This window comes from Vespula pensylvanica, chromosome 2, assembly GCF_014466175.1.
Source record: "Vespula pensylvanica isolate Volc-1 chromosome 2, ASM1446617v1, whole genome shotgun sequence".
Taxonomy (NCBI): domain Eukaryota; kingdom Metazoa; phylum Arthropoda; class Insecta; order Hymenoptera; family Vespidae; genus Vespula; species Vespula pensylvanica.
Window position 1 is genome coordinate 5,400,156 of NC_057686.1, and position 26,862 is coordinate 5,427,017.

The 26,862-nt window shown below is 42.5% G+C and overlaps 1 protein-coding gene and 1 long non-coding RNA gene across 3 annotated transcripts in view; one reads left to right on the plus strand and one right to left on the minus strand.

Annotated features, from left to right (window-relative positions):
* The window catches only part of LOC122637604 (UPF0489 protein C5orf22 homolog), a 428,365-nt gene that overhangs the window by 87,988 nt on the left and 313,515 nt on the right, over positions 1-26,862 (plus strand). Inside the window, exon 1 of one of the 2 annotated variants that reach the window (XM_043829839.1) lies at positions 5,430-6,861. The exons of the other annotated variant lie outside the window; for it this stretch is intronic. Coding sequence (XP_043685774.1) covers positions 6,692-6,861 — 170 coding nt within the window. The 5' untranslated portion in view covers positions 5,430-6,691. Of the gene's footprint in view, positions 1-5,429; positions 6,862-26,862 lie in introns of those variants that run through there. 2 annotated transcript variants of the gene reach the window in all.
* LOC122637611 lies at positions 20,163-21,632 on the minus strand. Its single transcript, XR_006329274.1, has 2 exons — positions 21,592-21,632; positions 20,163-21,493 (listed from the first exon to the last, which is right to left on the minus strand). It is a non-coding gene; the product is annotated as an uncharacterized LOC122637611 (long non-coding RNA).

Consider the following 26,862-nt stretch of genomic DNA (forward strand, 5'->3'; position numbering starts at 1 on the left):
AAATGCTAACATCGAATCATTGCCTCTGGGAAAGCTTAACCGCTCGAGATTGAGTTATTAACTAGAAAGAAGAGGCTGAGATGGAAGAACTAAGGAGAAGAAGAGAATGATAAAAAGCACGACGAACGAAGAGCGTGCATGCGAACGGATAGAAGAGAAAGAGGAAAGAGATCGAGCGAATCCTGTTAACCGGTCGAAATTAAATCTCCATTAGAGCGAGAACGTATGAATTATGAAGATGTAGAAAGACCGGTCGAGAGTCGTGGAGAATGACAGAAGAGGAGACGCGGAGGGGAAGCGAATGAAAAAGAAGGAAACGAAGAATAAGAAGGAAGAAGATACACCGAACTAGGAGTCTTCGGAAGGAAGAAGAACTTGCAAGAAAGGAAAATATATATATATATACATATATGTATGTATGTATGTATGTATGTATGCATCTATAAAGAGGGAGGGAAAGAGGGAGTGAGTATAAACGAGCACGGAGGCTTATCGCGTAATAAGTGCATGATCGATGCGAGCGTATAGATAGAGCGGTGTGAGGGAAGAAGTGGCGGAGGTGGATGTGGAGGTGGTGATGGAAGGGGAGGGGGAAAGGAAGAAGGAACGAGACGCCATATTGAGTGGCACGGCGCGATCGTATTCTCTCGAGTCGTTGCAAAACTCTCTGCGATGTTAGAGAAAACGTACGGCTTCTAGGACCGCCTACCACTCGTCTTTTGCTTATCCTCTCGCTACTACGTATGTACTTACATCCCCTCCTCTATCTATTTTCTCTAGCTACCAGTGATCGGCGTAACGCGACGCTCCTAGCTTAGAATCTACGATGAGACCTCGATTTATGTGATTCATACGATTTACGTGGTCCAAGCGTGCATGCCGATTCGTTCGCAAAGTCGATTAAATCGTCGTATTTTGTTCGAGTCTACGAAGAAAAAGAGAGAGAGAGAGAAAGAGAGAGAGAGATGGGGGAGTTGAAGGGGAGAGAGAGAGAGAGAGTGGGAGATACTGGACTCACCAGAGTCTTCTCACATCAGCCAACAAGGGACTCCTTGTATTCGTTAAGCGATTCAAGCGCGAGATACGCGTGTAGGTATGCCTTAAGGATTTTATTCCAAACGCGCGATACACGACGTATGTATGTGATTAGAAGGCTCGATGTCTATTCTCCAAGACTCGATGCTTCTAATTGCGACGTCTCCGATCGTTCCTTCTTCGAATTTTGATTCCCTTCATGACTATGGTGTTTCCCTTGGAATCCTTAAAAATCTATCTGGCTACCTATTTAGCTTTGTTTTTTTTTTTTTCAAAGTAAAACGAAAGAATACGAGAATACGATTCGACCGATGAGACGTCGCTGACGGACGAGATCCTCCTGTAAGATCGTCGCGATAATCGTTATAAATAATTAATGCGAATTCCACTACTGAAATATTGTATTTCGATCGGCGTATATCGAACGTCCCATTTCGTTCGTTTTTCATTACCAGCTAGCACGGCAATGCTCTGTAATTACGATAATGATTCTCGGCTTGTCGCTAGATGGAAATCGCCATTTCTCCGGTACAAACCAATTTGCTTTTCCTCGAGTAATACGTTACGTATGTTATTGAACTTCGTCTCTGGTAAAACGTTCGGTTTGACCTAATTTTCGAATCGATCAGGAATCGATCACATATCGACGATAAAAACGTGTTTCCTTATTTTAGAATTTTAAAGGCATAAGCGTGTATCGCGTAAACAGGATGCAGGATGAATCGCAGAGGGATTAATAGAGAGGAATAATTTACTCTCTTGATTTGACCGTAGGGATCGCAATCGCGAGGGGTGAATGTCGGCTACCAGCAGCGCTCGAAACCGGTTAGAATTCTCCACAGGCACCTGAATGGATACCCAGATCTAAGTGTACGCGTATCGAAGTAATCTTCCAAAGTAGGCACTCGCTCGGGCAGCATGGCTTACCGGCACTTTCCCATAGACTCGCTTATATCCCGTGGGTATACTTACCACTTGAGACGTCTGTATGCACTTAACGCTCGCTTTTCCGTATCCGTCGTTACCCGTTTCGTCTCCCACAAATTTGATATTTATCCCCGACACCGTTAATTCCCTTGCGAACTTCATCGCATCGAACGATTCGATGTTGTCGAGAGCTCAATATCAGGGGTATAGTCGGAAAATCGAAAACAGATATGACTCTGGTGCTAATTCGAGCACCTATTAATATCGGAATCTAAATCTATCGATCCTTCGAATAATACTAATCGCGTTGCTTTAAACGTTATGGTTACTCGACACGCAATGACGTTTGATATTACCGAAGCTTTTCAGCTGGAAACTTACGAACGCGTTTATCGATATATATCTCGTTATTATTCGTTTATTTGTTCCTCGCTCTGTTTATCTTTCATTTTGTCGAATATACCCGGGATTGGTTAAAAGCCGACGATGTCCTTTCGAACGAAAAGATACGAAAGTCTATGTAATTTTAATTTCACCTACATGACTCTCAGTTTCCTTTTGGTATTCGTATGTAGATACTCGTATAAACGTGTGCGTACAGGTGCTCTCGTTGCATTGCACGCGATACGAGCGTGATTCACGTAATCCATTCCCTCACAACCTGTTTGGCAGAGGTCCCGCATCTTCGTGTTCATTGTGCTCCACTCGTGTTATCGTCGAGGAACAGGATGGACGCGCAGAAACGAACCCGAGTTTCTTTCTTTTTCTTTTTATCACATCCGTTATATCTACCTACCTATCTACCTCTTTCTTTACGGTACCTCTTTATTTAATGAATTTATCAGCTTAAAGTTATCTTTTTACGTCGACAGATCGTTTAATCGAACCTTTAGAAATTCGTCTTCGTCGTCATGTTTTTCGGCGGCACCTTCAACGTTCAAGCTTCTGAAATTTTAGTATGCTGACGTAGCGATGCTCGTACCGATCCTGCCTCCAAAGAATAGGGGATACGATGATTCAGTTGTTTCTTGCCTGAACGATCAGTTGACTCTTACCAAACCGGTCCTGCGATGGGTCCAGTATCCTCGCTGAGGAATACTAAAAGAGAAAAATCTTCGTTAATATCTCTAAGGAAGTACTTCCATAAAGGATTTTTAAATCCTTTGAGTGGAATTAGATGTAGTTAAAGTGTTTATGTTGATTACACTGTTAATAACATTAAGATATCATATAGTTGACAAATCGAGAACGATCGATCATGAGAAAGGATTTTGAATCACAGAAGCGTATCGTAATAGTGGTCCTTTGATCTCAAACTCGTTAACTGAGTTCGTTGCCCTACTTTCAACCCTCTCTTTAGGGCCATGAGTTTTGCTAGCTCGTACTCCTTCCGTCACGATCTTTGCCATTCTTACTATTGAGAAAGAAAAAGAATAGAAAAAGAGAAAGAGAAAGGGAGCGAAAAGAGAGGAGAAGAGCGCGAGAGGGACAACAACGAGAGGGAAAGAGGGTCGTGGAGAGTCGAACTACCCCCGCGATCAATACGGTAATGACGGCCGCGCCACACGATGTTACTATGCTAAGCGTTTTCGATGTTTTATGCTCGCGATTATGCAGTACCTTTGCTTCTTGGAGCTCTTTGAACCCGAATCACGACGGGGTCCACCCTTATCGCTTCCCTTCTTCTCATTTTCATCGAGCGTACTCTATCTGAGGAGTATGTAGAAACGAAAAGAAACATATTTTTTGTTTCCTTTTTATCGAGTGGGGCCATTAACGATGACGACTTCGATGATTATGCGTAATCATTAGAGCGACGACATTCTTTTCTTTTCTTTTTCTTTTTTGGTCTATCATCGAAACATCTTTTAGGATTGAAAATATAAAAGATTCGAAAAATACGATAACGGAGAATTGTTAGAATGACTTCTTGTTACATTAACTTCTTGTCACGAGAAAAGGTGAAGGAAGAGATGGGGAGAGGGTGGTATAGGGGAAGAAGTAGCAGGTGATATTCGATATCTTCGAGTCCGCGTAGGTCGATGCATCGAAGAAACGAATGGCGGCTACGAGAATAGAGGGAAAAGGGAGAAAGATAGATAGATAGATAGATAGATAGATAGATAGAGAGAGAGAGAGAGAGAGAGAGAGAGAGAGAGAGAGAGAGAGAGAGAGAGAGAGAGAGAGAGAGAGAGAGAGAGAATAGGACGTTGAGCTCGAACGTCGTTCCCGGAAAATGAAACTGGCAAGAATGTGCTACCTGATCACCATCCTCGACGAGCCGATGCTAATGCCATCAGCCACTTTCAAAGTCAGCACCTGGATGTCGCGAGTCCATCGTCGTCGTCTCGCGTTGCGTGCCTTCTCCAAACGAACGATAAAGCTCCCGCTTTTTACGTGCAATGAGCCGAAAAATTACTGACCTCCTCCTCCTATTTCTCCTCCTACTCCTACTCTTATTCTTCTTCTTTCTTCCATCTACCCTTTTTCCTCCTTTCGTCTACAACTCCTCCCGATGGTAGTCGCTTAGCTCCGTGCACCCCTCACACGATTTTCCAATAACTCGTTTACTATCCCTACCCTTCGGCAACTCCAGTCTCCTTTTCTCCTGCTACCTTCCAACCTCTTCCACCCCGTGAACCACTCTTCGGCAATCTCACCTCGTTAAAGACCCTCGACTTCCTAACTGCGACGTCTATATATCCAAAGAGCCAAAGCAGAGCCGTTTCGTCGGTTGCATTTAAACGACATTATTACGCTTGGTGTGTCAACTGATCGAAACGTTCGATTCGAGGATCTTGGCATTATCATCGAAATATCGATCTTTCAACTTCCACTTTCATCTCTTTGAAACAACGTCCTTCCCTCCCTTTTCGAAGAAATCGAGAAAGAGAAGACAAAGGAGAAGAGAAAGAGAGAGAGAGAGAGGGAAAGTAGGAGGAGGAGGAGAAAGTGAGAAAGCACGCGATTCAAAGCGAGCAGTTCCGCCGGTTAATTTTCTGCCAGTTCACCTTTATCGGTGCGCTTTCCTGCTCAATGACGAAGGTCTAGAGGAGAGCGGGAAGGAGAGGAAAGAAGGGATATAGAGTGGAAGAAGGAAGGAAGAAAGATGGAGAGAAGGGGGTGAAACGGGGACGATCAAGCAAGTCCGCATGCGCCGTTCCCGGCGTTTCGCGGTGGCAGCAGCAGCAGCAGCAGCAGCAGCAGCACCAGCAGCCGGGAGCCAGCGACGAACGGCCAACGGCAGCAGCAGCAGCAGCAGCAGCAGCAACAGCAGCAACCGGCAGCGCCAACAGCAACTAACAAGCAAGAGCAGCGCAACAGTGGCGGCGGTAGTAGACCAGCGCCAACTAAGACCAGGGGCGACTCGAACCCCCCTTTTCCTTTCGAGGGGGAATGCTCGAGGAAGAGGACGCCACTGCTAGGGCCAGAGAGAGAGAGAGAGAGAGAGAGAGAGAGAGAGAGAGAGAGAGAGAGAGTATGAGAAAGCGAGAACCGAGAAGGGGAGGAGGAAGCAAATTAATACGGGCGGGCAAGAGGGTCCAGCTAACGAACGAACCGACGCCAAGTCTAGTGTCGACCAGCGCCGCGACGCCTTGCAATCCCACTCTCTCTCTCTCTTCCGCTAGCTCGATCGTTCTCATCCTCGTTTCACGAAATGAATCTCGAGAGGACACACACATATTATTAACCTACGATTACCTCGTATCGTTACTTCGCATATCGTGTTACTTCGCATTTTCTAACCGAGTTCCTTAATCGATCTTCGATCTATCTTCGAGAGATTGAATTCGGACGTCGTTTTAATAAGGTACACGTTCACTCACGTCGATTAAGAATCTGATATATATCACGCGTTACACGGTGTTGAGTGTACAAAGGGCTTGGTTTCTCGGATTGATACATTGGATTTCGACGGTGACAGTGAGAGGATTGAATCGTTCTTTATGAGTGTTAGCATGGATGATGGTATTGAAGTCCGGTGTCGAGCGTGTTGATTCGAAGGGATCCATAGATCGATAGATCTTTTAATTGTTTGGTGAAATATTATCCAACGATGATCGCGTTTCACAAAATTTTTTCTTACGCGATTCGTTAAGACACTTTCAAAGGAACGTATCGTATATATTCGCATTCGTTTTAGTGATTCTCTCAGATAATATCGTTCCGCGAATACGAATGTTTTTCGACTTTGTGTCTTCCTCTTGAATGATTATCTTTTAGCTTCGGATCATTTCTATTGGCGACATCGAAGTTCGCAGTTGAAATATATACAAGTAATTAATTTTACAAAAGAAAAAAAAAAAGAAGAAGAACATTAACGACGAAACGAACGGACTATTAAGATTAGCGGAATAATTATTCGATATTTCTTGTCGCGATAATCACGTTTAACGGTACCTTTTCCCTTTCCAAGGAGCTGGCTCCGCCCTGTGCACGATCTATTATTTCTTCTTTCTCTTAACGTTGCACCGCCATTTTGCCAGTTTATGCCTATCGTGATCGGTATCACACGTAATTTCCATACGGCCGTGCCGACAAATCGAAAAGAACTCGTATCTCGTATTAGAAAAATCCTGTCGAGTTGGTATGGTTAGTTTCTTGCGACGTTCGTTGCTTTGTCGACTCGTTTGCACGGATCCTCTAAGAACTCGCGAAGGAGAAGGAGAAGCGGAAGGAAACGTCACGGTGTTGTCGCTCGCGAAAGCGAGTCACGAGGATCGAGCCGATGCTCGCTCCGAGACGTCCTCCTCGCAGTCTCATTTTAATTAAACGAAATTCCGCGTCTAACAAAGGGCGGCAAGCCAGCCGGATAATTCGAAAGGGCAGATACGTGCTTCCTGGTTGGTCGAGTCGGTGGATGCGGGTGGTGGCGGCGAGGGAGGAGGGTCGACGGAGGTAGGAACCGGTTCTAGCTTTCCCCCGGGGTAACTGGGTGCCGTCGAGAGACGTTGGAGGAGGGAGGAAGAGAGAGCGAGCGAGAGAGAGAGAGAGAGAGAGAGAGAGAGAGAGAGGGAGAGAGAGAGAGAGAGAGAGAGAGGGAGCTTGGACGAAAGCGAGAGAAAGAAAAGGGCGAAGAGAAGAATGAGCGCGGATGGGAGAGGCTCGATGGACGAAAAGAGAGAGAAAGAGAGAGAGAGACTCCGGAGTGGGATCGATAAAGGGAGTGTCGGCACGAGAATCGGGCATGAGGAACGCGAGGGTGGCCCTCGCCCTAAACGATCACCTTAAGCGGGTCAACGCGTTCCTCGTCCTGTACGAAAACGATAGTCTGGAACGGCTTCATTAACCTCACGTACGAGATGGATCTAGTATAGAATTTGAAGGATCTTCCTCTTGAATACTCAATATGTTCATATTTCAGATATATCTCGAATCATCGATTAAATTTTTGTTAGAATTTCATTGAAAGGAATATAAGAATATCGTTCTTATACTCGGAAAAATGTCGTAAATTTTTTGTTACGACTTTTGCAACTAGAAAACACTTTTGTTCTCCCTCGGGCTCTTTTCTTTTATCGCATATATTCTACATTTATTATGACGGATAACATCCCCGTCTTTAAGTCTATACCTTTGCTTTTTTATATCTTCAAACGAGGGACCAAATGTCGTAAGTGGTTTAATTTGAAAAGACAAAAAAATTTGTAAAACCGTTTGTTTTTCGTCAGAGCGGAAGCTTAATAATAATTCTCAATCATCGTTATAACGGAATCGTTAAGTTTGTTATTACTGCGATGCACCATTGGCACTACACGTCTACGGTCTTTAAGTACCTTGCTATTCATTAATGTCGACCGAATAAATTTATTGTACTTTAACGCGAGGCGTTTACCTTCCACGACATAAATCCATTCGAAGCCCTCCTCCTTTCTCAACGACTCCGTTTCCCTCTCTCTCTCTCTCTCTCTCTCTCTCTCTCTCTCTCTCTCTCTCTCTCTCTCTCTTTTGTTCTTTCTCTCTTTCTCTCTTTCTTATAAACCGGACCGTCGTCGCGTCGTATGCGTTCAGGTGAAGGGAAAGGACACAGGTGTTTCCTCGTCGAATTTTCGTGACTACGAAATATCTCATGCAATTCCTCGCTAATGAATTAACATTTAAGGGCGATAAGAAAAAGAAAATATAACAACGCACTCGATATACTTTTTAATACGTCTCATATATTTTAGATATAATTTTTAAAATCGATCGTTGAAAACGTTTTTGATAATCTCGTTTGCGATCGAAAAGGCGCAATACAAAAGCTTTTTTCGTCGCTGAGTCGAGTTATCCCTACGTGACACACGGGTCGCGTTATCTCGCAGGCTATATGAAACAAGGGTGGAACTTCTGAAGGGGGAGGAGTAATCCTTGCAGGCGGATTACTTGGGATTTTTCTTGGCTTTAGGGTAAAGAAAGGAAACGGGAGAAAAGAAGCCTGGCACTTCCTTCGAAGGAGCAGTCTCCGTATTCCTAACCAACCCCTCGCTGATGACACATTGTCTTTCTTTCGGCTTTTCTATCTATTCTTTTCTTTACGTCGTGCGAAAAGAATACATGTTCTTATTAATGTAGACAGGATCATTTAGGACATGACGACGGATATAACTTGAAATTTTGTGTATATATATATATATATATATATATATATATATATATATATATGTATATATAATATATATCTTTTTTCAGTAGACACGTCTTGAAACACATTAAAAAGAAAATTCCAATGCCTATTAGATATTCATTATTTCCGATAAATAATCAATCGAAGTTTCATCATAGCGACGTATAATACCGTAAAATTACGAGAAAGAACAAGATCTATTTGAAAGGAGGAAATATAGTGCTCTCTTCTCCCTTTCATCCTATCCAAGTACCCGTACCCTCGAATTTTATCTCCCGCTTCCACCCACGCACCTTCCCAAGGCATAGGCGCGCGTGAGCGTAACGCAAGGCACTTTGCCATTGTACTCACACTATCGAGGGAGGCGCGGTTTATAATATGATACGCTCTCACCGAAATAATGTTCCTCCAGCAGCCCCACCGACTCCATCTCTTCTTTTCCCTTCTCCTTTCACTTCTCCTTGGTCCTTCTCTTCCAAGGAGTTTCTCATCTATCAACAGTTTTCTTTTCCCTCCTTGGGCCTCCCTTCCTCTTTCCCTCTCGCATACCGTACGCTTTTCCGGGTAAGATTTATGAAATGGTACTTTGTACGGTTCCATTTTAGCGTACGCCTCGATTTACTCGGTCGGAGTTGCGTCTGGGGCATCTCCCGACATCGTCTTATTTCCAAAGTTTTCTTCTCCTTGGCTTTGCGAAGATGAGAACGAGAGAGCGAGAGAGAAAGAGGGAGAGAACGTACAAGTCGGGCACGCCCCTACAGGATGTCTCCGAAGTCTAATCTCCCATCCACAAATCGACGCCGTTAATCTCTCCTCGGTGTAGGCATCACCTTGATGGACACACTGGCACAGTTTTGTCTTAATTATTTCTCTTAACGATGCTGTCAAATTTAAAACCGACTGCACCTTTCTCTTTCCCTCTCTCTCTCTCTATCTTTCTCTCTTTCTCTCTTCATTACTATCTTTTCCTCTCTATTTCTTGATGTCTCCCGAAGAACGTGTTTCGTAAGTCACGGACCGTTGCCGATTGAAATATTTCCTTGGATCGCTGCCATTATCGTTCTCGTCTGTGCGCTAAAGCAGCTCACGCCTTTCGTTCGTGATATAAAGAGAGTTTATGTTTATTCTACTTACTAATCTTTCCGTTCGTCGGTATCTTTATTCGGACAAGCATATCTATTTATTCACTGCCTACGTGTTATTTTACAAGAGAAATATAAGCTATCGCACTTATGGCAAGACCTAAAACAATCCTAGATTGTCAAGATATTTCTATCGTTAAGGCGTTCAACGTTTCAAGAGGATTTCAGAAACGTCCAGACATTCGGAAAATTCGAAAGTCACATGCGACACGTAGACTCCAGATACACGTTCGCTAAACCATGACTTTGTTTTCTTTTCTTTTCATTTTTCTTTCTTTTTTTTACGTGACATTCCCAGAGACTTTTCCTTTTGATTTGTCGTCTTTTTTTTTTTGTTTCTTTTTCCCTTGCTCTTTTCCTTTTTTCTTTGAGTTCAGTCGTTTCCCTTGGAAAATCGTGGCTGCGCCTGTGCGTCGCGTGCGTGCCACGCATGTCCGACGAGCCCTGGTCTAGAGAGAGACTTATTCAAGCCCTTTTCAGGGGTTGGTTGCGAGTCCTTCCCCGTGTGAGGGAAAAGATAGTATACAAAAATGGATGGGTTCTTAGAGCGTGGATACGATTTTAGCGCGCCACCCTCGTGCCACACCCACATCCATCAACTTAAAATCTCGATTTTCAAGTTCCACCTTTTTCGTTCTTCTCGAAAAATTTTCTCCCCCTCCCGCTCTCTCTCCCTCTCTCTCTCTCTCTCTCTCTCTTTATTTTCCTTTTCGAAACGTTCGTCTGTTTCTTCGACTCTTTTTCTTTAGTTCGTTTTCAATCGTCTTCCTCCATCCTCTTATCTTTTCTCTCTAAACGAAATTTTGAATAGCGACGAGAGAATTCCCAATGGAGATCCTTTATTTTGCTTTTCACTCTGTTGTCGTTTTCACACGTTCGGATGACGTGTGTACGGTTCACTCGTATCGAAAATACGTCGTACTTCAAAGAGTTAAATTCGTCGGGTAGGCGCGTAAAAGTTTATAGTCCGACGTTAACAGAGAAACGCGGCCGTATTTCAAGTTTAGCTCGGTTGTTCGCGATTTGCTCTCGGTAAGTGCGACGAACGTTCGGATCTACTCTCTGCGCCATCGTCAAAAATGGAAATTAGGATATGCGTTGGTTTTAGCGGATACACGTGTAACATTATAACAGAAAATTGTAGCGACAGTTCTCCCTCTCTCTTTCTCTCTCTCTCTCTCTCTCTCTCTCTCTCTCTCCCTCTCTCTTTGTCTCTCTTTTTCATTTTAGTATTATCGCGAGAAAGAGAACACAGGCGTTATGTTAATGTATTTTAGCAATCTACTCTTGTCCGCTAGAAATGCCTAATCGTCAATAAACATCATCGTAAAGAATCAATGCAAAGGGTCGGAGAATGGAGAAGGCTGTTTAGCGTTTAATAAAATACGTACAGAGCTAGTATTATCGCATGCTTACCGTACGATCGTTCAGACTCATGCTTTTATCGTACGTTATTCCGCCTATGTTTATTCCGCACGAAAATATCTTTGTGAAAGAATGGCAACAAGTCGATCGTGTCGGTGCTTTATGCTCGCTTTATCATCGATTTTATGGAAGAGATCGATTACAGTCTTGAACGTAAATTAGCTTTAAGTCGAACGTATCGTATGAGTTTTCTTTTTTCTCCCCCCTCTCTTTACATTTTTCTATTTCTTTCTTTCTCTTTTCCTCCTCTTTGCTTTTTTATCGCGTTAAGCGTGTCGAGTTATGATCCTCGATCGTGCGAACGCAATTCTCTGTAACATTCTTGTATTCTTTTTCTTCTTATATGCCTTCTATATCTCGTGTTAAGTCTCGTGAAATGTTTCTTGGCCGGTAGCCTTCGAGAAGATATAACGAAAGCCGAGAGGGAAAAGAGGGACACGCAGGCATTCTGGCACACGGTGCAAAACTCGTATTTATCATTAGTCGCCGGTAGCTATGGGTAATTAAAGCCGCTCCCCGTGTTCTGACCCAGATATTAATTAAGCATTCGCGGACATCTCTCGACGACCGGGCCATCTCGCTGTATAGCGTACGCGTTCCTCCTGTAATAAAGTCGTGCCTTCGTCATTAATCGTCGACCGGCAGTACGCTCTCGCTCCTCGTTTGCGCGCATCGTTAGCAGTGCGTCTAAATACAGAAGAAGGAAAGTCCCGCGAACGGACGTGAGTACAACATGAACGTACGTGAGGACGATAGGGCAGGTGTATCCGCTCGCGACAATTTGTCGGTCGATTCTTTTACGGTGCCTTTTAGGGCTACGCTCTTCTCTTATCTTCTCTCCTCTCTTCTCCTCTCCTCTTCTCTTCTCTTCTCTTCTCTTCTTTTCTCTTCTCTTCTTTTCTTTTCTTTTCTTTTCTTTTCTTTTCTTTTTTTTCGTTACTACTACTACCTCTTTTTCTGCTTCTTCTTCTGCTTCTTCTTCTTCTTCTTCTTCTTCTTCTTCCTCTTTTTCCTTTTCTTTTTTTTTCTTCTTTTATACGTGCAATTACGAAACGTACTCGACGAATCGCCCTCGTACGACCAGTCGTTCCGTCACCCTGTCTCGTTTGCCAAGAAAAATATTTTAAGGCGAGCTATAATTAAGGTCGTATAGGGCTAATATCGGTATGGCGATAAATTCTCCTCTACGTCTCTGGAATCGTCAACGTATGATTAGGATTTAAGGATAAATATCGAAATTAAGAAAGCGTTTGAGAAGAACGGAAGTTCTATATTGAAAAACGATCCACCCTTCTCCTTCTTATGGTAGAATCTATCGTTAGTCAAATCACGTGACGACCATTCGAAATTTCCCTTCCTAAGTTTAAACGTTTCTCCGAGTCGCTATAAAATCCGATAACGATTTAATATCGAAGTCTACTTCCGTTCGACGATACGATGCCATCTGTATCCGGTATTTTTCTAGGATTCTTAGATCTCATCGATCGTCACGGAGATAAGCGCGTGATCAAAATTTATAAGAACGTTTAATGAAACTTGTTTCCGTTCTGTCGAACGATCAGATCGACTATCCATTTTGATAAGTTAAAGATCGCTCATTGTCCTCGAAGAAAAAGACAATCGGAAAAATATGGACAGAGACTCGTCGTACGAACGAATCGTTTTCTCGAACGACCCGTTATATTTTCGCGTGTCTGCGACGAGAAACACGCGAATTTCGAGCCGTAAATCGAGAAACGCGCTGACTTATCTCGTACAAATCGGTGAAAGAGCCAAACAACAAGCGGTAGCTTCGTCCTTCTCGGTAACGCGCCTTCACCGAAAATTTATCGTTACACGAAATTAAAAAAGAGTTCTACTGAGATAAGGCTTAACAAATACGGTTTTTAGTGCACTAGGAGGGTGTTCATTTATTTTCGTCCACTTGACTCGCAACGAGCGATAAACTTTGTCTCTTTCTCTCTCTCTCTCTCTCTCTCTCTCTCTTTCTTTTTGTCGCGTGCATAGCCACTTCACCTGTCGTGTCTTTCCTTTGGCCGAAAACTTTTCGCCTTATCTTCGAGTTCTTCCGCAAAAATAAAACACAGCCATGTCTCCTTGGCGACTTTATCGTTCTGCGATCGTTGTGAAATCGTGCGGCGAACGTGTACGCTTGCTCTTAATTCTCTCGCGGTAGGTTTCCCACGAGCTCGTAAGAAACTTTGTCGAGAATTCCGCATTGCGTTTCGTTTAACATCTCATGCGTAAAGGGAACGATCGAAGAATCGTGTAATTTACAAAGAATTTTGAAAATTCTCAAGGATTAATTCTCGGTGGTTATCGGTAGACACAGAGAATCGGAGATCCAAGGGAAGAACTTGGATGATTCACGAGCGAGTCAAATCTATCGTCGGAAGGACCGTGGTGGTTTTCGTAAACTCCGCAAGTGGATCGGACCGAGTATCTCCGTGTGGTCGACGCTCGGTACCGAGAATAGATCAAAAGCTTCTCCGTTGCGACCAAATTGCCGGTCGCAGATGCACGCATAATCTCCGGTACCATTCGTCTATATTTATTGCTACGTAGTAGACTCAACGTCGCCGTGGTTTAATGATGAAAAGACCGGAGTCCGGAGCTGTTTCTCATACGGACGACGTTTACACGAAGCGCCCACTAAAACTTGAAACGCGAACGTATTATTGTCCTTTAGGAAAGACTTTCGGATGTTGGACTTGCTTCGATATTAATTAACGGAAAGCCGAAACTCGTGGTTTCTATTAACGAACATCGAGAAATTCAATGCGGAAGAACTTTGATGTTTTGCCTTGTTACTATGGGTTCCATGGAATATCATATCTCGTGCGGTTAGCTTATACGATCTATTATATATCGTACATGCAGATACTAGTTATAAATTAATTTCGATGTAATCACATTCTTTAACACATTTTATCATCGATCTACTAATCAACGTCGAAGCGATAATTACATCGTAAGATTTTTCTCTCATTTCGTTGAGAGTATCATCGGCAAGATTTATCATCCGCTTCTCCCATCTTTACCTTCGTAATATTCTAAATAAGAAACAGCAGAGCGTTGTCTTCCATACCTTTACGAGAGAGTGCGATGTAAAAGAGATAAGAAGAGCTATACGGTTGAAGGTAAAGAGGAAAGAGAGAAAGATACGTAGAAAGTTCACGACCGAAACTCTCTTACGAAAGGAGACGATTTTTCTTCGGAGCCACGAGGACGGAAGAGAGGCGCGATCGAGAGAGAGATAGGGACCACCTTCCTAACTCAAACAGGATTGTAATTAGCTGTCACGGCCAATTCGCCAATAACGTCGGCGTATTTATGCGCCTACTTTGGCGCCCGATAAAAACTCGTTTTTGAAACGGTTAATCGCGCGCTTGCCCATACTGCCAGAGTAACCCCCACCCTTTTACGCGGTTATTGCACTTTATATATTCCGTTCGAATAGTCGAGCTCCTTTTTGCGTGCCTACTTAAATCCTTGCGTTTCTTTCTCTCTCTTTCTCTCTCTCTCTCTCTCTCTCTCTCTCTCTCTCTCTCTCTCTCTTTATATATATATATATCTTCTCCTTCTATACTTCTTATTTTTCTTCTTCTCCTCTTCCTCCTCCTCCTTCTTCTTCTCTTCCTTCTTCTTCTTCTTCTTCTCTTCCTTCTTCTTCTTCTTCTTCTTCTTCTTCTTCTTCCTTTTCTCTTTTCTTCCTCCTTTTAGGTCTTCACTCTTAACACGCCTTGCCTCCAATCTCGGCGGTTTTATGCGGCGACGCGCGTCGGAGCGAAGCTTCGCGATAATAACGTCCCGCGGAACTGCTCGGCGAAATTATACCAGAGAATATTTGATGGCGTAACACCGGCAATAAATCGCAAGGATATAATGTATAATTTGTAATACCGTAAAAGGAAGATCGCGCTATACGCGGCATAACGTGTGCGAATTTCGCTCGCATCGTATTCCTGCGACATTTTATGCTCGGCATAAGTTTTATCGTGGTCAATTACGACGTTCGATACCAGTGTCTGATCTTTTCTTCTTTTTGTTTCTTCCCTTTTCGTTTCTTTTCTTTTCCTTTCGAATTAGTCTCGACCTGTCTTTTGACATTTATTGGACTACTATAATCTAATGTTTAAAGACGTTTCGTCTTTCAATACGACGACATGGTGAATGTAAATATCTTCTCGTATGTTCGACTTAATTACGTTCGGTTCGTTACGCCCTCGGAATTTAATTACCAAATCGATCGATCGGTACGTAGTTAACGTCGCGACTAATGACAAATCGTCGTGTTCGAAAGGAGAGTAGATAATCTCTCATCGTTCGTTCGACTTCGTTCCATTGCCCAGAACTTCTCCATCCGCCGTTCTTCTCGCGTTATTCGCGATTATATCGGCGTGAGCCTCGCGAACACCTTTGGATTGCTATCGAGTGCTAACGAAGTCGATAGGACGGAGCTTGTTTCTCCATGGGACAGGACAATAACCGGTGTGTACGCGGCCGTTCGTTCGTCCATCTATCCATCCGTCCATCCATCCATCCATCCATCCATCCATCCATCTATCTATCCATCCATCCATCCATCCATCCATCCATCCATCCATCCATCCATCCGTCCATCAGTCCGTCCATCCGTCTGTTCGTTGACCGGTGCGACGTCGACCAATAGGAGGACGCGTCTGCCGTCCGGTCGGGGCAGCAGGTGCGAGCATGACTCGTCGTCGGTATACTTGTGTGCGTACATTCACGTATCTACGTATAATTACGCCTTCGCTTACCTACATACGCATTACATACTCCCGGACTCTCGGACTCTCCTCTTCGTCTAGCTACCAATTCTAGCTTTATACGAAGCGACGTATACAGCGTCCTGTGCTTTTCGTCCGCTTCCGTGCCTACGCGTATACTATGTACGTATAATACTCTGCCGTTCCTATAAGTTGAACGTTCTCTACCACGTGTATAATAGATACACGGATCTTCCTCTTGGATCTACTAACAAAGCAGACACCGTGTATTTTACACCGTAACATCGATCCGTTGTAATGATGATCATCATTGTTATTCTTTTTGTTTTCTTTTTTCTTTCTTTCTTTTTCTTTCCTTCCATCTTTCTTTCTTTCTTTCTTTCTTTCTTTCTTTCTTACCTTCCTTCTTTTTTCTCTATATCTCTTTGTTTCTTTGTCTCCGTCCTTTTCATTTTCTTTCTTTTTATCTATATATTTCATAGTAGTTACAAGAGATTGGATCGCGGGAAACAATAGAAGATTAAACTTACCTGAGTTTACTTTCTTCTCTCTCTCTCTCTCTCTCTCTCTCTCTCTCTCTCTCTCTCTCTCTCTCTCTCTCTCTCTCTCTCTCTCTCTCTCTCTCTCTGTTTGATTTACGAATCGTTTCCGAGCGACGATTTCCGCGCCTCGCTCATTCGCAATTAGCGCAAGAATAGCGGAGTCTCTTTGCTGACCGAAAAATGTTCTGTGAGAAAAATTATTAATTACGTTGGCAGAGTAAGAGAGAAAGAGAAAGAGAGAGAAAGAGAGAAAGAGAAAGAGAGAGAGAGAGAGAGAGAGAGTAAAAGGAAGTAGGAGAGAGACAGAGAGAGAGAGAGAGGGAGGAGGGACCGAGAGATCGCGTCTTTCTTCGGTCGGACATTGTGCGGTGAGCGGAGTTATTCATGGCATGCATATATCATTTATGCATGACACGTAGAGGTATGGCCGCATATGCGATTGCGGGTATACCACGCGATATATACGTAGCCTCGCGTGTGCGCACGCGCGTTCTCACTTTGCCCGATCCTCGCCATCGCTAATATCTTTTATCCGTAATTCGATTTGAGAGATGGACGCTCGTAAAATATCTAATATTCGTCGAATTGTTCTCGGCCACGCGAATCTTCCTCATTTGTTTACGATCTTCTCCTTCATCTTCTTCCTCCTTCTCGTCGTAACGAAGAATTTCTGTACATATCTCGTACATCCTTCTATACCGTTGTATCTTTTTTAACATATCGAGAAATATCATTGTTTCGATCGATTTTTCTTCTTGTTCAAAAATCATTCGGAGAAAATATCGGAGAAAATTTTTCTATATGCAATGTATGTCTATATATCGTAGTTTATGACTTAGAATCATGTACTGAGAGGACGATTAGGTACGCTTGGTCAAATTACAATCCACCTTTGGGAGATCCACATAGGTATGTAGTTATATAGGTAGTACATATTCACGTGTACATATCCACGTCGTACGTGATCGCGTAGAGTTACGAGTAATCGTGAGTACCAAGCCGCCTGCACTTCGAGAGGCTCTTCGATGCACATGCGTTTTCTCTCTCTCTCTCTCTCTCTCTCTCTCTCTCTCTCTCTCTTTCTCTCTGTACGGTATCGATCTGATTAAAATTCAAGGCATTACGTGCAATCATGTAAATATCGAGAATCGTTGAACGTTCGAGAGTAGTGCGCTACTTCCACGAATGACAAAATATTCGTCCATACGTACATCTGACAAGCGCAAATATCCATGTATCTGTCTTATCTTCGTTAATTCATTAACCTATCTGCACTCGACTTTATCTCTCTCGGTCTTTCTCTCTCTCTCTTTCTTTCATTTGTTATTACGTCTCTACTAGACCGACACTACGGCTCCATTAGTGCGTATATACGCGTCAGACGTTACACCGCATTTACAAGTCACGACACGCGGGGTCAATATTATGCAACGACCTGGTAGACGTCTATAGACGATACATATGCATGTACATATACATATCCGTACATATATCACGTCAATGCGTATATGTAGCCGTACGTGTCTACACGTATAAGTGTATATATGTGTGTATGTATATATATATATATATATATATATATATATATATACGTACGCGCGTGTATATAATATACATACAAATACGTGTAGCGCACTAATTCCCGTACTAATTTACGCACGATACGTATACGCTCTCGCGTGCATCAAACCGTCCTGCATGAATTCACGCTCGAGCATCGTGCGAATGCTCTCGCATACTCTTCTACGATGATGTAGGTACTATATAGATACGTACGTGAGTAGATACGTAACCATGTAGGTGGATTGGATGATTGGAATCGTAGAACGAACGAAGGTCTTCGTGCATGCGACGCATCGTTACGAGTCTAGTACATACCTACGCCACTTTCTATGGTCATCGAGAGAACGACCGTGCGAACTGCCAACGCGTCCAGAGATACGTTTTGGCAACGATATTATTGTCTTTTGATTATATCGGCCAATGGAAGCATTGTCGGAAGTGTAGCGGAAATTGTGCCTCCCGATGCGCGACTAGGGGAAGACTATGTACAGGGGTGGAACGGAGAAACGAGACAGATAGAAAGGGCGGGAATACGATATGCGCGTAGACGTAAACGCGTGGTTCGTTTCATCTTCGTCTTCGTAGGTAACTGCAATTTCGATACGTGCCAAACGTCACGTCAAAGAAGGAAAACGGAAATTGGATGGTCCAGCGTTTCGTAATCTTCCTGTGGATGTAATAAACGTTCGTAGGGTGATTTATAGAATTTTATTTATCCCTTCTAATAAATATCTTACTAACCGGATATGATAAAACGATTACTTGGAATGTTATGTTCCATATCGTTCCGATGACTTTCATCCAAGGAACTATTATCAATCCTACCGAGATATACGAGGAACGAAGAAGCATTTATTAGGTGCTCCGATCGGTATGCACGTATCCTACCGAATGGATGGGAATAAGTTCTTGATTTCCGGTTCTTTCGAAGGCGTACTTTCTTCGTCGTTTTCGTCGTCTCCGTCGTCTCCGTTCGTCTATTATAAGTTCGATGCAGATTCCTTCGCTCCACGTTCGCCATTCTTACGAGGAATTCGATATCGTGCAATTAAATGCTCTTCTCCCTATCCCACCCTTTCGCGAGGATGGAAGATGCAGTCAAAGAGAGAACGTAAGGTCGACCGTCTGAAGGGGAGAAGTTGTAGGATGCGACGTAGGCGAAAGAGAGAAAGGGACAAGAAAGTTGCCTGCAAACAGTCGGAGAAAGAATCTTGCCGAAGCTAGAATCTTGCTGAAGCTTTAAGTAATTGGAAGGATGTATGTATGTTGGTATATACCTAAATATGTATGTGTATATATATATATATATATATATATATATATATATATACTCGGTATATTTGTATGAGCGAATTGCTCGCTGGCTTTCTTTTTTCTTCTCTCTATAAGTACGTTGCCTTCCGAGCGAGTATTCTAAAACGATTGCGATTCTGCTGCTGCATTATTATCGTTCTCCTGCGATTGCTCTCGATGAGGGAACAATTCGTAATATTATTCGACTCGAACCTATTTCAATTCGTTGATTTACGTAAGGACTTATATTTGCCGATAAAAATCTACGATCCTTTAAATAATTTTTATTTGAAGATATTGTACGGAGTATTTATTTCGTTTGCGAGGAGTTGAAAAAATTTGTCTACACGCTTAAAAACCTGTTTGATCGGGCTAAGATGACCTTTCGAAACTTGATAGAAATTCTTTAAATGATTTTAGTTTACCATCTATTAGCGATCTCCATGAAATATTCGCTGTAAGAGTAACATGTAGTTTCTCTCATGTGATACTGTATAAGTCAATGCCTAAGTACCAAACCAAGATGGAATACGTCTTTCTCGCATATACATCGATGTGTATAGAGCCAATGGCATCGCCATTGAGCCGATGTTCGCGTCTAATGGTAGTGCAAATAGTTTCTATTGAATTAGCAGATCCTACACCGGCTATTTTGCTTAGAATTTCCTGCATGCTTTTGTATCTTGTGGCGAGAGACGCCTTGAAAGCGCAAATTTCCTGAACGCTATTTACCTTTCCATTAAAAGACGATGAAGGCGCGTCCTCTTCCTTCGCTTAAGAAAATCTTTGTCTCTCTTTACCTATAAGAGAAAGGACGAAAGGAAGAAAAAGGATCTCGCTCGTATCTCGTTGATTCGAAGGATAGAAACGAGAAGAATCCTTTCTAATTTGTTAATTTTTCAAAAAGTATCGTTACCCTTTGGGAAAAATGATAACAATCGCCGTAACAACAAAGTTTATATCTAAATGTCATTTCTAAGAACTCTTTGTAACGAGCTTTGTGACGAGGTCTGTGTCCATTTGTCATTATCCGCAAATAACGCGAAGCATACACGCACGACGGTATAGTCCTTAAAAGGGGAGAAAAGAGACGGCTTTTATTCATTTTCTCGTCCAGGAAGAGGAGGCTAGGTATAATTTGAGCCGATGCCACGCCTTCCAAGAGAGGCATTGGCCTTGTAGCGTATTGCGCGAGTAACCTTAATAATGCCACGGTGCGAAGTATAATTACAATATTACAATTGGACCTACGACGTACCTCGAGCGTGAAGCTACGAAACGATAATTCCTGCCTACCAGATGTAATAATTCTAGTTTTTCGCATGTTATCTGTCAAATTCTATTCGGTTCTTTCCGAGTATGTTCATTTGCTAAAGAAAAAGTTATTTAATTCTAATAAGCGACGTCATTCAAACTATACCTGATTTTCAACGCTTATGCTCTTTCTTTGCATAAAACGAGATACGTTTAGAAAGCCGACGTTATATCTAATTGTCCGTAGTTTTGTGCATATCTTCGGTTTAACGACTGGAGAGTAAAAACATGGCGAGTACTATGACAACGGCAGCGACGGCGACGGCAACGACGACGACGACGACGACGACGACGACGACGACGACGACAACGACGTTGTCATTGGCCTTCCTTTTTTCGCATGCGGTATACCGCAGGATTGGTTCGAACGCGTAGGCCGCGGTTGTTGATTTAGGTACGGGCTTGTTCGCATGGGTTGGGTGCAGGCCACGCTGTAGTCGTATCTGAAAGCATACGAGTAAAGGCACGTACGATTGCGTCAAATATAAACAGCCGTAGATGTGCACGACGGTATTACCCATAATTGGCGTAATCACTTGCAAACATGCAGTTTATTCTGCCATTACAAATTTGTTACAGTCCAGATGGCTAACGAATAGCGATCGTATGAGTTCAAACGGATTTCAACCTTCTTCTCCTCCCATCGATCGATTTGCTCTCCGACATATATATTTACCATCCATTTTCTTTTCCTTCCATATCCTTTTTTCTTCTCCTTCTTTGAATCGTCGTTAATAAAAAGTTGAAAGGGGAATACGATACTAGTAAATCTCATTTCGATCGAAATCACAGACTTTCCTTTTGGTAATGAAGATTTTGGAAAATTTAGGGGGATTCCGTGTATGATTTACACGATGAGTCCTCCCCAGATTCGTTACAACACCGATTCGAAGCCTGCACAAGATTAAATTTAATCGAAATTGACCTCTTGAATTTCTTTCGCAGACCACACGGGTGAAACGTAATCTCATACGTCGGTCGAGTCTTCTTACCTTCTCTCTCTCTCTCTCTCTCTCTCTCTCTCTCTCTCTCTCTCTCTCTTTCTCTTTCTTTCTCTCTCTCTCCCTTCTTCCCTCTTTCTTACTCTCCCACGTACATTGGTATATACTAAACCTATCTATCCTTTTGCTCTTCATCCCTTTTTTCTCTCTTCTTCCCATCATGAGAATAATCTCGAATACTGCCACAAATATTTTTGATGTATTCGATCGATACCGTACTAGTAGTGGTTCGCACCACTATCCTTTCATTGAAGATTCGACGATAGGCTTTTTATCAAAGCGGAAATACCAAACGGGATAACGATCTATAACTTGATATAGTCGTATGCAGCTTGTTCTTGTACGTTTGTAATGCGACAAGTGTAATAAAGAGGACTCTCGCTCAGCTACTTTTTCTCAGAACGATCGCGTACGTTTGATTTTATTTATAGCCGCGATATAGACCCAATGGATAATAACGTCAAGGATAATCGACATGATGACGATAGAAAGGAAGAGCTGACGTAGCAAGAAATTCCAGCTCTGTCCAACGATGATAACGAGATAATAATGATGTTAGCTATGAACCCGTAATAGATAGTCTCTGAAAGCGGTCATCGAAGACAGACCGTAGCTTCAAGGCACGACATGGCTGTTTTGCGGATTAACCTTGATTGGGGGTCGCCATGGAACCCCATAGTGGTTGCACCGTGGGTGGCTGCTTCGCGGAAGGTCAAGATGGACCTTACTCCTTCTTTGAAACACGAGTATCCTGTAGGTACTTTTAAAAGGCTATTGTACCTATTCACGGAGCGAGTTTCACTCTGTTTTGATCATCGTCAAGCGGTCCACTTGGAATCCTATACGTTTTCATGGCGTTGAATTAACTTTGCCAAACGAGACAGACAATATAGCAATTTACGTCCGCTAAGTTGCGTGCGATCTTTCGACTAATGCTTCGATTAGTTCTCATCGAAGTTCTAATTTCTCTCTTCTTCTTTTTTTTTTCAATCTTTTTCCATTTCACTTTTTCTCCCTGTTTTATCTTTTTATACATTTTACATGCGTTTCTATTCCTTCGTGCGGGTAGCTTTGACGGTCTGCTAATTATGCTTCTTCGTAAACAGATCCGAATGGAAAATGTTTGTCGATGCCGGTCATTGCAGCCGGCAAGTGCTTTCAACGCAGCCTGTACGTTAATCCAACTCTGCGTAATTATTGATTGCACACTGGCATGCGAGGGTCCAATAAATGTTGCGGCAGCCGTCTGTCGACGTTTTCTCTCTCCCTCTCTCTCCTATCAGTCTGCTCCCATTTCTCTCTCCCCTTCTCTCTCTCTCTCTCTCTCTCTCGCTCTCATGAAATATACCCTCGTTGGAATATCAAGGTACGAGTGTCGCGTAATCGGCTCGACGTGGACGCTAGCAGGATATTCATTGATCATCCTGGACCTCTTTACGATAAGAACTATGTTCGAGGGAGTGAGATAAAGATATAGAAAGTGAAAGACAGGGAATTCGCTTGCGATGGCTCCCAGTTTTTATCGATGGATCGACTACCGTTGCGTTTCGGTAGCTTTATCGTTCCTTCAGATCTTTTAGCTGTTTCGACCCATAATATTATATTAATGAAATTTACTTCCTAAGAGAAAATTACAGTCCCTTCGTCGGTGTCGCGGTGCACGAAGCCGCCGGAGTGAGAGGGAGCCAAAGGTACGCAATAATTTCCACCCAATTACCGGCGATCCTAACGGTTTGTTTGTTCACTCAAGGGCTTACGTTGTAATCATCCGGGGATGATAATTGATATCCAATTTCGTCTCCTTCAATCCCTTTCCGCTTTCGTTGAGCTTTGGCTGATCTTTTTTAGAAGATAGTTTTTTTTATAAATAATAAGTTTCTATAAACACATGTTCGATCGACCTGGAGAAATTTTCTATAACATTTATCATACCCTCGTAAATAATCATACGTTTTAATTTGTCCGTGGAATCTTATTGTAAGAACTCGTAAGAAGCGAAATCGGCGGAAGACATAATTTGCGTTATATTTTGTGAATGAAGAAATTCGATCGCCTGATTCACCTTCATGGTGAATATTCGAGACAGAGAAGAGAATTTCAGCTTCCTTTTTTGACGTATAAGATGAAGGAAAAATGAGATAGAGATAGATAGATAGATAGATAGAGAGAGCGAGAGAGAGAGAGAGAGAGAGAGAGAGAGAGAGAGAGAGAACGGAAAGGATAGAGAGAGGATCCTCTTGGAAGGAACCAGCACGAAGCTCTTCAAATCCGAATGAATCTCTGCGAGGATCTATATTGAGGATCTACAGCGGGTTGCATAACAATGCCGGCCGATGTTGCCTTCATGCATAAGTATCTATGCAAACCCAATAGCGATCCTGAAGAGGCAGGATGCGCGGCAAGATAATATTTTCATATGAATACAAATGGCCCCTCTTTCTTTCTTTCTTTCTGTCTTTCTTGCCTTCTTTCCTTTTTCTTTCTTCGACGTGCGCCACGAGATATGGGACTCTCTTTTTCTCTTCCTTTCTCTCTGTGTCTCGTTTTTTCTTTTTTTCACTCTTGACGCTAAAGTACGTATGTACGTACGTATCCGTTGGGTCTTGTACGCTTCTTCTTTACTCAAGAGTGTCCTCTTCGGTTTGAGAGGACACGGCGAAACCGTTTTACTTTCTTTCGAGTGCTCCCTCGCCAACTTTTCGTCTCGGCAACGTACATATAATACACGTCTTTTCGATATTTAGGATATCCTCGTGTTATTCCTTTCTCTTTTACCGACACTATTTATATCATATACATTCTCGAGTATCTCGGAATCACTTTTAACAATGTAATTATTTCACTTACCCTATTATATATAACAGTTTTTCGTATTCGATCGTGAAAAATTGGAGATATTTTTTATTTCACTATTGTACACAATACACAGTATCCGATTAGCACGCAGGCCAAACATGGTAATCTTAGACGCGCATCGCGCGACTTTTTGCGTCTATACTTAGAGATTTCTCGTCGCGATAGACGGGTATAAAGAAGGTCTAGAGACTATTTTGTTCTATAATCTTCCCTCAGCGGTCTTTGTGTTTTTAACGGAGCTTACGTGCCGGTGCATTATACTATGCCTCTTCCTTCTCCTCTTCTCCGTATATATCACCCAGCTAGTATTTTCTTCCTTACGAATTACGCGGCCTGAGAAAGGAAAGAATATGCTCGCGCCTAATTATCTTCATTAACGGCGATGTGGAAATTGTAATGACCGGCAGCCCGTACTCCTCGAAACGCAAAGACTTGCGTAACTTTTCGTGCGGTCGAAGCTTTCCCTTCTCGCCTTTGTTTCCACACGCCCCCGCGACCGGTCGGCTTCTGGTAATGATCGCTCGTCAACTACTAGAATTACATCCGGTAACGTAGCCAACGATCGTCGCCTCTACTCCAGCATGCACGCATGCACGCATGCACATACATATATACATAGGCACGTACGTACGTACGTACGTACTTACGTGCTTGTGTGGTGCTTGTTCTCCAAAGCAAATAAATCAGCGTTCGACATCTATGAAAGATCGTTCTCCGATATTATCGTTAGTCATTGTATTCATATTACGTAATTTCATCGTATTTACCGGCGTCCGAATTTATATGGTACACCTGTGTTTTCCTTCAAGCATGTCAACAACCAGTTGAAGGATGGAAAGGCAACAAGGACGAGTTTTGTTGTTGGTTTATAAAGTAAGACGCGTTATATGGATTTTTATGATTACAGGGTAAAATTAATCGAGTATGATGAAGTGTGCTTTAACATGTATCAATTTTCTTTTTATTATATATTTTCAAGCGTATATCGCTTATTTCAATAAGTAACGTACGGTAACGCGATCGTACGGTACACATTCGATATTTTTCTATAGAAAGCCAAGAGTAATCTTGCCGAGCGAATTTCTTCTTAGCCGTTTTGCCGGTGTATTTAGCGCTAGTAGTTACATATCAAGAGATGAAAGTATTGTAGTCGCGTTAGTGTGAGAAGTTGAATGTAATTTTGCAAGTAGAAAGTAACACGTTTGTATTTTCTTTAAGCACTTTGCCGGTAGGTAGTAGATAGTAGGTAGGTAGGTAGGTAAGTACGCTTCGTGCCATGGCAGAAGGGGAGGTGAAAATTTCATTCGAAGCTTTGCGGTCTTCGTAGATAACTGTAATGAAGGTAGACGGGTACTTCTGGATGGAAGAAGGGTAAGAAGAGAGTTTCCGCTGTTGGATGTACGCACCGGTATGGACTTACCAATGAGAATTTCCGAGAGAGAAAGAGAGAGAGAGAAACAAAGTGGAAGGGGAAGTAGATAAATATTTTCAGGCACGTATAACGAGATGTAAACGAAGGCCGAGGTAAAGGGTATACGAAGTAAATCTGACTGGGTGGCTAGAGGAGAGGGCGAAATTACAAGACGAACGTTCACGACGAGCCAACGCATTTAAAAGAATAATTTAAAAGGACTTTTATATAGCTCGTTTTGAGAGAATGCAAGCCGTAAAAAGCAAACATTTTATTGCCTTAGATGTCATTGGTGGCTTACTAAAAAGCCGTTGACACGCGAGCCTCGACTTCTTTTCTTTTATTTTCACAACGATCTTGCGTACTTCCCTTCGACTTTTTACAATCGTCATAGTAATTACATAGAAAGCATTAGCGCTCTGGCTAATTGCCGGCAGGCATTCACTTTATGGTGTACCGAACGTTTAATTGATTCGCGGGAATCCTCGACAATCAACCGGATAAGACGATTCTACTAGACGAGTATTATACATTCGAACGAAGTTTCTTACAGATAATTTAAAAAAAAAAAAAAAGAAGGATCATTGTTTAATCAAATGTCGTCTTAATTATTATTCTTATTTTTATACGAAAAAATATATCTGCAAAAATATATCGTGACGTAAGATATTATCGGGCGTAATAAGCACGACTTAAACTCTAAGAATTCTTTTAGAATTCTTTTATTAATCCACGAAGGGAAAGGGACGGATTTAAAAGTTGGTATCATCGGTAGCGACCTCCGACCTCCATTCATCTTTTGATTCTCTTTTCTTAAAAGAAATTTACTTCTATAGGGAGAAGAGGATTTTGAGGAAAGAGGAATCGAACGAAGATATGGAAAGTTATACGGATAGAGTCCTGCGTTCGATAGCTATTTTCTACATATGTATCTTACATATGTATATATATATATATATATATATATATATATGTAAATATATTTGTATGTAGAA